Source organism: Mesitornis unicolor, unplaced genomic scaffold (assembly GCF_000695765.1).
Source record: "Mesitornis unicolor isolate BGI_N332 unplaced genomic scaffold, ASM69576v1 scaffold20510, whole genome shotgun sequence".
NCBI lineage: Eukaryota > Metazoa > Chordata > Aves > Mesitornithiformes > Mesitornithidae > Mesitornis > Mesitornis unicolor.
In genome coordinates this window covers 267-10,340 of record NW_010160552.1, presented here as the reverse complement: position 1 = coordinate 10,340, position 10,074 = coordinate 267, and the positions used below count along the sequence as shown (strand labels likewise).

Genomic DNA, 10,074 nt, shown 5'->3' with positions numbered 1-10,074 from the left:
TCATAAAATAAGGATTTCTAATCTGCAAATTAAAAAGCGAGACCCTTGCACTCAGACAGTGGCTGTTCTGCTCTACCCATAGTTGCACCATAACCACTGTAGTGTAAGGATTAAGTGGATTTTTTAAGAAGGGCTAAAAAAGAATGGCTTCAATTCAAAGAGGAGACAATACACTGGAAGGAAGAAGGAGTCACATTTAGCTTGTTCATCTTAGCGCTTTGTCAGCACTGCACAATGTCAAAAGGAGTACCACAGTTAACATGTGCGCAGATGTTCTCCCTCCCTGCCAGAAGAGCTGATGTATTAACCTCAAGTCTAACTGAAAGGCTGCTGCAGGCCAAAGCGTATTTTTGGATCAGGCCATAAGAAAGCATGGGCTGCTCTAGCCAAGAAGTGCTTCTTTCATTGTCAGGCTCAACACCCCAAACTAGCAGCTATCTTTGCACTAAGGCAGTTTACTCAGTATTTTTTTATTCTTTTGAGGAGTTAACATTGGGGAAGGGCTGAGAGAAAAATAAATGCTTTAGATTGCTCAGAAGATTGTCCTACTAAAGGGAGCACTTGAATGGGAAACAACTGCAGCTATAAATCTAGCAGACGCTCTTCACATGTCTCCACAGGCCATTTAGTAGCACCTCCAAACACATCGACGTTGTTATCAACCCAGGGTATGATGTTGCCAGGCATGTTGGTAGAGCAGTTAGCAATATTCATGATGTCTTCAGCTTTTAAGACCCTGTCCCATATATTGAACTGGCTCATCTCCCCAACGAAGGCTTGAGTTGCATCAAATCTTCCTCCCACTGTGTCCTTTAGGCATACAAGAGTTAGAATTAAATGAGAACGTTATTTCAGCATTTTCTTCTTCAAAACCTGAAGACCCTTCCCACCTGCTACACTGCTAGAAGAAGGTGCAAAGCTAGGTCACAGAGACAAACAACTTCAAGTTTCTAGAAGGGCTACTTTGAACAAGATTTTCTATGGGACAGTTAAAAGCTCCAAACTGAAATATGTCAAAACAATTCAAAACAAACAGTAATGACTGTACACCATCACACAAAGGCTATACATAACTAACCCTCCCCACAAGCAGTAGAGCAGGAAGGCAGCTTTAAATATTGAGGTTAATTTCAGAGCTATTTTGCAAGCTTGGCACAGGACAACTTCAGCAAGCACTGCATAGATGTGTAAGATCACTCCAAAAGCTTTATGGCTATAGAGGAAACTATACTTGCAGCCCTCGACCAATTGTCAGCAGGGCCTATCTTCAGATCTAAATACACAGGTTTCTCCTGGTTGTACCAAAAGACTAACCCAATCTGCTACTGCATAAGCCTAAAAGTGTTTGCTAGTTCCATTCACTCCTCAAGGACAGGTATCACACATTTTGTGCAATCACACTACCATGAAACTGATACTACAGGACAGAACCAAGCATAGTACAGGCAAATGGCATGAGAGAGTTATAGAAAAGCTGCCAGCCACTTAATAGATAAGATAACTTCTTACAGGACCGTACTTTTATCATTCTAGAGAGGCAGCAGCTGAAGTCATAGCTAGGCATAGCTGAAGCTATGAAAGAGAAAATTCAGTGTCTTGTGTGACCATAAAGGAATTAAAAGGCTCATTTTACAGTGCAATTTAATTAAAAGTTCATTATAAGAATCTTCTTTTAAGAACAGCATACTACATATTAATGGAAATATGTATGCCACTTAAAAGATGCTTCACAGAGTGTATTAGGATTCTGAATTTACCATTCTGTCATTTGTGTCATGGATAAGTTTTTACTAAAATCAGCATCAGGACAAAACTAATATTTCATTATTCTACTGTGAACCTGGAAATCCTGGAGAAAGGCCATTTCCTGCTACTCATAACTGTGTATGTGTGTGTATATATATATATATATGTATATTCACACACATATATATCTTAGTATATGTATACAAAGAACAAGTAACAAAAAAATGTGAATACAAGAGCCACACAATTCATAGCAATAGCTTAATGAGGTGTTAACTAGAAAAGCAAGATTCAAAATACTTTGGGTTTTTTCCAGTATTCAAAAAGGACTTATCCTTAACCTCATGAATGCCTTCTGTTGGCAGTACTAATATTCAAAATTTATTAGCATTTCAATTAGGACAGCTATTTACCTACATCTTTAATGAGAACCCCAATGTCTGATTTAGAGTTCATCCCTTTGACTGAATTCAGACTCATCTTTAGACATCAAATTCTGAATGAGCAACAGACTCCACTATCCTTAAAACATGTCACACACCTGAAAAGCTGCAGAATTCAGTCTGGAGTTCTCCACAGCAGGCCAAGTCATAAAAGATCCTGATATACCCACAAGCACTCCAGTGCCCATGGTTGTTGGTCCCCTCGCCCCCATACACACACTTTCCTTGGACTATTCTGAGGTTCAAGGACTAACATTCTTAGTACCCTCAGTATAAACAGGAAAGGAAGGGGGGAAATAAGTAAACTGCTAAGGGGTACAATAAATTTGGCTTCAATTTAAAAAAAATAAAACAAAGCAAAGCAATTATACTTGGTCTGTTATCAACAAGCTTCTTTTTGACTGTTCATACAACAGCGTTGGCCAGTTCTGTTCTTTTCTGTAACATCAGTGGTCACATTGCTAGTTACCAGCAATTTAGCTCAAAGGATTTAATTTAAGGTATTATTCAGATCACTGACAAAGTTGCATACCACTGCATTAAGGGTGGGAATAGAAATACCTGCAACATGAGTGTTCTAAATATTCTGAATATAAGTGAAACAAAATATACTAATGTGTGACTGCATTAAGTATTTGTAATCTTTCTGATACTGTGAATACAGAAGGACTAAGTGGTCCATGAAGATAATTTTCTCACTGCTGTTTGCCTGGGAAGTTTTGGTATTTTTTAATTATTTTTTTTTTACACCTGGGAACACAATATCTTTCACTCACCTGTTCCTGGCCCAGGATCAAGACACCTCCAGGTTTAATTGGGTGCCAAGGAGCAAGATTCTCCCCAGTGCCAAGCTTCTCTCCATCCTGAAAAGCCTCCCACATCCCATCTCTGGTTGTCCATGTTATACAGATATGATGCCATTTTCCATCACTAATGAAGAGAGGAAGCTGGGCAACCTACAAAAAACAAAGAATGTTGCATGTTGCAAACTCAGTCTACAGTTCAAGCACTTTTTAAACCAGCCAGTATTTACTCCATCCTCAGAAGCAGAAGTTAGTCCACATCTTTCTTTGTCCCAGCTCTCCTGTACTCAGGAATACAGCCATGCTGCTAGATGTGAGTCTGTGACAGTTCAAGCACTTTTTAAACCAGCCAGTATTTACTCCATCCTCAGAAGCAGAAGTTAGTCCACATCTTACTTTGTCCCAGCTCTCCTGTACTAGGAATACAGCCATGCTGCTAGATGCGAGTCTGTGTTTCACCTAGAAACAAGTGACACAAGTACCAGAGTCTAAGCTGCTATCAATCCACTGATCCCTTATTAATCTGTGGCTTTTGTTTAAATCTCAGTGCTTAGTCTTAACTTTCCATCCAGTGGTCACGTTAAGTTTCTCGTAAATTCTGGGGTTTGTCTGCACCATTTGCAGTAACAACTCTGACAAATGGAACCGCTTGCTTCCAGTAAAACTTGAGGGAACTGTTATGTAGGGCTTCAAATAAAGAGGAATTATGCTCCTTTAGGAATCTGATCTGAAAACTTACTCAAATCTATATTAAGGCAAATACAGTGGACTATGGAGCAGCTGAGATGCAGGAGAAAGAAAAGCCTCACAGAACATTACTAGTACTGACATACTATTGAAGAGAAAAGTTATTGCTAAGGATAAGCAGACTCAAGTTTCCTTCTCTTCCACAAACCATTAAGAATAATCAGCTTTTCACTTCCGTTTATTGGAGAGGATGATAGGATTGTTAAAAGTCCTTTAATAGTCACATGACTGAACCACCTGAGTTGTGTTGCAGATCTGTAAACTCCTGATCCCTCAGAGAGCGGCAAGTTTCCAGGAAACCTTACTGAAGGTAGGGAGAAAGGAAGTATTTATAATCTGGTTTAATGCCAAGTTTCAATGGGTCTTGTTTTCTCAAAGCCTCATTCTGAAGCTTGTCAGAAGTCATCAGTTGTATGACGTAGTGCAAGACTATAGTTTTTTGTATCTAAACTCTGAAAAAAATGTATTTAAATTGATGTTCAGTCACTAAATATAACAAAACCAGCCCAAATTACACAAACTTTGCTCTGTCTTCTGCAAAATTCGTTTTAACCTATCTGAACTTCCAGGATTAGAAAGACAGACATACAGCAGTCTCATAGGTTTTGCAACAGTGTGGCATCAAGTATTGCTTCCATTTCATAGAACAAAAAAAAGCCCAAACCATAAGAAGCCATGATCTGCTTGTACAGAGGACACGCATAAGTGTGTGCATACCTAGATGTCATGCTGCTTGTCTCAACACACAAATATATGCACCATTTGACTTTGTTTCCAGTACTTCCATCAACTTGCAACAAACCAATAGACAACAACAGACAAGTAGATGCTACCATCTCAAAGGCCCAGAGCTGGCTTCTCTCAGAGAGAATGAAAGAGTTACTAGAGAGTTAACAAGGGTTCGGGCCTTATTCCAATTATGTAGACAATAAAGAAGAGTTAGTTGATCCTCACCTTATCATTAATAAGCAGTTCAATTGGATTATTCCCCCATTCTATGAGGACAATTTCATTAGCCTGCCCAGGAACAGCATATGAGAATGGAGTGCCAATTCCAGGAGAAGCACTTGATCTCAACCACAAGCACACAGTAAAAGCATACAGCTCTGGCAGAGTCTTCTTGATCTTCCCATATAAGTAGTTTGTGCGAAGAGGAAGGGAGACTTTGAATTCATCAGGTGACTTAAATGCACTGTGACCTAGAATGACATTGAGGAAGAAAAACCTTTAACATTAAACAAAACAATATATTTGTAATTCAGGTTAAGAAACAATATAATTGATACTGGAAATCTTTGGACTTCTAATTACTTTAAAGAGGTACACAAAAAATATATTGAAGTAGTATTACTGTTGATTTTGCAACGCAGAAAAATACAACTAGATTTTATACACATCGTGCTAATTACTTAGCTTATTTTTCCTGCTCATTTAGAGCAAAAGAATAGATGGCAGACAACTAACAAGAGGCTGTTAAATATTTCCTCTCTTCATTGCTTAGCTCATGGCTGGAGGCCTGCCTATTTCAAACAATTCAAACTGTTTTAAAACAAGATATTTACCCTAACTAAACATGGATTCTGTGGTATGCTCATAATTAAAGCATCACAGTGCTTCAATACCAGTATTTCTTTTCCTAGTACCACTACATAGGAAGCCAGCAGCATCTCAATTTTACAGATAGTATTCTGAAAAACAGGTTGATGCTAACATTTTGAATGACTGATCTGAAACAAGAAAAAGCTGATATATTCCAGAAAGCAGAGTTAAATTCAGTAGAACCAATTTCTGTCCCATTGACAAATCAGGAGGAGATGCAAACAGAAACAAAGCTGAAGTTCAAAATTATCTGAAGGAAAATGCAATATAAAATTATGAACTATGAAAACATTAGACATTTGTTTTATATAAAAGCAAAAATTATTATTTAGCTTTTTCTAAAAGAGATTATTAAACCAGCGAGATACTCCACAGAGACGTTTATGTAATGGAAAACTCTTAAGACTAAAACTTTCTAAAGCTGCAATAATCTGTATTATCTAGTTTCTGTATACTTATCACGTTGTTTCTTACAAGTAATTGTCTACAATTAAATATTAAGAGAGAAATCCTACATTGTGCCACAAAATAAAACCCAATTTCTGTAGTAGAGAGTCACACTCAACCTTTCAGCGATGTGTTCTTCTGAGACTTCACACTCCAATCCAAATGAAGAGCTGTTGTCACAAAAGGTTGCCACAATTTTCATATGTAATTTTAATTTTTAATTTTAAATCATTGGCATTCTGTCAATTCCCATTCTCAGAAGAAACTGAAGTGTTTTGACTGCATTTTTCACAGAATGAGGGGGTGGAAGAAAAAGCTTGTCTGATGCTTGCATCTGTCTTGAGGATCTTACAGATCAAAACCTGAAATATTCTAAATTTTAAGCAAAAAACACTCCAACGTCTTAGGGCTAATATTAAGCAACCTCCACTAGGCTGGTACAACCAATCTCACATATTAAAAAAAACCAAACCACTCTCCATTAAGAGCATTAGTTATTAGTCACTCTGTGAAAGAACTGAAGGAAGCAATAATGGTTGGAAAAGAACAAACAATATTAATCTTTTTATATTTTTCAATTTGTTCTCATGACTTGAAAACATCCATAACTTCAAATGATAACAAAATCCTCCTGTTCTGGGCACTGGGCACATGCATAGGGTAAGACAATCCTCTTTCTAAAGAATCGGAATTATTTTTGGACAAGATGTGCAAAAAACCACTGTTATTCCATTTTAGAGGTGAAGAAAACAGATTTAGCAAGTGACCTATTCATGTCTCCAGCAAAGCTAGGAATCTCATTTAAGTCAACTACCAGTTGCAGGATCATTCCTCCACCCAGTTCTGCTGTTTAATGCACCATCTACTGCTGTTAATGGAGACAACCAGTGAAGGAATTACAGGAAGAGCTTGGGAGTCACAACAGCTGTACAAACTTCAAACTCTTCTTTCCCACTGGTAACTAAAGAGAGCTGTCACAACTACAGATAAAACAATTCCAAAGTTCATACTGTCACCTTGTAAAGTTAGTTTTTCCTCCATTTATTTAGTCTTAGGAGGAGGAGCTTATAACACTTTAGTTAGTTGTCAGGAAGAGATGCTCAATAATATGACAAGATACAATAGAAACACTATTTTCAGAAGGGGTCAGATCAAATTTAATCTACAAAATCATTAAGTTCTTAGATCATTATTACCCTCACTTTGGTTTGACAGAGGAACCAAAGGCAAAGAACAGCTAAGCTGCACTACAATAGAGAGCAAATTCTTCACTTCCCTGAGACTGAAAAGACAGCCCTCTCCCCATACAAAAAAATAAAGGTGGGAACAGGCTATTTTTAATCTAACTAAATTGCACATTCTTGTTCTCCCCACACTCCCTTTCACTTTCTGATGACTTGCTGATATGAGTCACATCTTTCAGAGACAAGGACTGGTAATACTTGCCACATAAGACGTTATCGGGCCACTAATTCTCCAGAACTTTAGTTACAGTTTAGGCTTTATCCTGGCTCTCAGGAAATACTAAATGACAGAGCCAGTAGAGATCTTTTATTTCTCCTTCCCTTTTCCACCTCCTTCACCCTTTTTAAATGAAAAAACTCACCAAAAAACCCAAAAAAGATTAAAAAACCCCAATATTGCATGAATTGATACATTGGGTTGCATTTTAAAATTCATGAGATATGTATGTTTGCACTGTTTTTGAAAGCACGGCCATTAAGCTGCTTTTAAGCAGAGAACCTATTCACCTTGGAAAACTATTTAATAAAGATTGGGCAGTAATATTTACTGGTACTCTAGTACTACACAGTCCACTCTGTTGGTGTATTTAGTCAGTACAGAAAGATAGTTCTGTTCTTTAGCATATTTCCATTGGCATTTGTAATTCAAATAAACAGAGTCTACTCATGCATAGAGATATCAGTAATAACTAATCCAAGTATCCAAATAAATGACTAGTATTAAGAGAGTGTCCTCCAGTGGCACCATGTGTATTCTACTGTAAACTCTGAAGGCTATACACTTAGGATATGAAACAATTCAAGTATCTGCAGTTACCCAAAGGCATAATCAGCAACATGAGTTTCATCCTAACCACTTACTTACACCAAATTAAGAGTCAGTAAGCCAAAGTCATGTAGAGGCCTGACAAGCAGGAAGCCTGTGACAAAAACAAAAAGGGAGTCCAAGTATTTGCACTGTCACCTACTACTTAGTCTAGCGCCTTAACTGTTTTGCCCTCAAGGCCCACATTTAGATGACTGTACTAGAAAGAGGGAGTGAAAAAAATTAATCAGCGTGGAGAAGCATTTCAATTCCGTGCAGATTACCTTTTTCTAACTCAGACACTCTTTCTAGCAATGCATTCAAGGCTGTCTCTGTCTTCTGCCGATGGGCTGAAGTCTCATTATGAAGCAAAGACTTTTCATCCTCCAGTTCAGCCACTTTGCTCAGGAGTTGGCGTTCCAGATCTCCAAGCCTGCGCTGAAGCATCTCTCGAAGGTCATTAGGCAGTGCTGCATATGACACATTGGCTCGGAGTTGGTGCTTTAGGTGAAATAAGAAGAAAAAAAATTGTCATTTCTAAACCAGAAACTGTGAAATGTGCATATGCTCCTAATTCAAAAGGAAGAAAGCAAGATTGTCGAGTTCTCCAGCAAGTACAAAAGAAGCATTGCTTTTTAGCACTTGTCATGTTCAGTGCTTTTATCAGCACTGTAGCAAAACAGGTCCTGAAACAAAAGGGCACTTTTAGAAGCTTCCAGCATTTCATACAAAGGAGTCTTCATACATTTAAGTTCAATAAAATCAATGTAGAGAGCCAGGCCTGATGTACTTCCATTAGTATGGGTATATGTGGCACATTATTCAATTTTTTGCCTTACTGCAAGCGACATTGCCAATGTAAGTAAACAGAAAAACTATTATTTATTTTTTAATAAAAAATTAAGCTACTTTGAAAGCAAATTTACCAAATGAAAGTTTCCTCAGTTTTGATTTGCAGAGTAAGGAAGTCACATGTACTTTAGATCAACTACAAGTATTAGCCAGTGATAGTATTTTTATTTAAACTGAAAATAAAAAAACCTCACTCTATCTCAAATAACACTGGTATCTTTAAGAATACTAAGAAACCAATGGTTCCACCTACCACATTATTCTAGTGGAATTTCTCTTCTACAACCCTAAAAAAGTGCCACAAAAAGACAGCAGTAATAAAACAGTGTTACACTACCAAATCATTCAAAACCGTATTTGAAAAGCAGTCCAGAGTGTTTAGACCTCACAGAATAACCGTCAGCAAGTTACTCCCTGTCCTCACATCACCACTGACCGGACACTGGAGGACAGCAGGAGGACACTCATGGAGCTCTCAGGGTGTGGAAAGCAGAACAACACCCAGCACAATTCCTGTGGGAATACTTTCTGTAAAATGTTTATGAGTGCCACTCAATCATGGGCATTGTCCAAAGGCTCACAGAAATCACTTATGAGTGGGCTTGGACCAAATCCCCTTTCTATTCACAGGCATACAGAATCAGGCTCTTTTTATTCTATGCAGCCCTAAATACATCATCTTATCTTCACAATCTGCCCAGCACAATCTCCTCATCACCACTGGTCTGTTCAGCACCATATGCTAAGGTCTTACTGTCTAAAAGGTCTGCTTTATATCTCAAACCCCATGAAGTTACATTCCCCAAATGATTTAGACATATTAATACAGAAGTTAAGCTGGTGACAAGCAGGAATCTCCCCTCACGCAGTGGGAGAATATTTCACAGAAGGAGCCTTTCAGGTTTTATACCATTAAAGCGAGCAGATAAATAATCAAGAAAATAAGACAAGCCAACCAAGCAACTCACTGCCAGGGCTTGGCCAGTTCGGATTTATCTCCATGAAGACTAAGCGCACTAGTTGTGTCCACCCAGCAGTGCAAAGCCATTGCTACACATTCAGTTGTCCAAGTTTCTGCGCAGCGGGCAGGGAGCCGGGCCCACTCCGCCCCCTGGCCCTACCTCCAGGCTTTCCAGCCGGTCCTTCAGGGTTTGCATGGTGCGGCTCAGCTGGTCGATGACCTGCGCCGGGTCCCGCGGCAGGTCGCCCATGGTGTCCTTGCCCTTGCCCAGCTCCTTCTTCCACGTCCCCGTGCCAGACTTGCCGTCGACGCCCTCGCAGCGGCTCAGTTTGCCGGTGAGCTCCCGGATGGCATCCCGCTGGCTCCCGATGGTCTCCTTCTGCTGCAGGACGGTCTCCCGCAGCTGCAGCACCGTGGCTTTCAGCTC

The 10,074-nt window shown here is 39.1% G+C and overlaps 1 protein-coding gene across 1 annotated transcript in view; it reads right to left on the bottom strand.

Annotated features, from left to right (window-relative positions):
- Positions 1–582: 582 nt before the first annotated feature.
- The window catches only part of NPTX2 (neuronal pentraxin II), a 9,735-nt gene continuing 243 nt past the window's right edge, over positions 583–10,074 (bottom strand). The window contains exons 2-6 of the mRNA XM_010190358.1: positions 9,808–10,071; positions 8,119–8,335; positions 4,694–4,938; positions 2,966–3,145; positions 583–810 (exon numbers count right to left, since the gene is read on the bottom strand). Of these exons, the coding sequence (XP_010188660.1) occupies positions 583–810; positions 2,966–3,145; positions 4,694–4,938; positions 8,119–8,335; positions 9,808–10,071 (1,134 nt within the window). The remainder of the gene's footprint in view (positions 811–2,965; positions 3,146–4,693; positions 4,939–8,118; positions 8,336–9,807; positions 10,072–10,074) is intronic.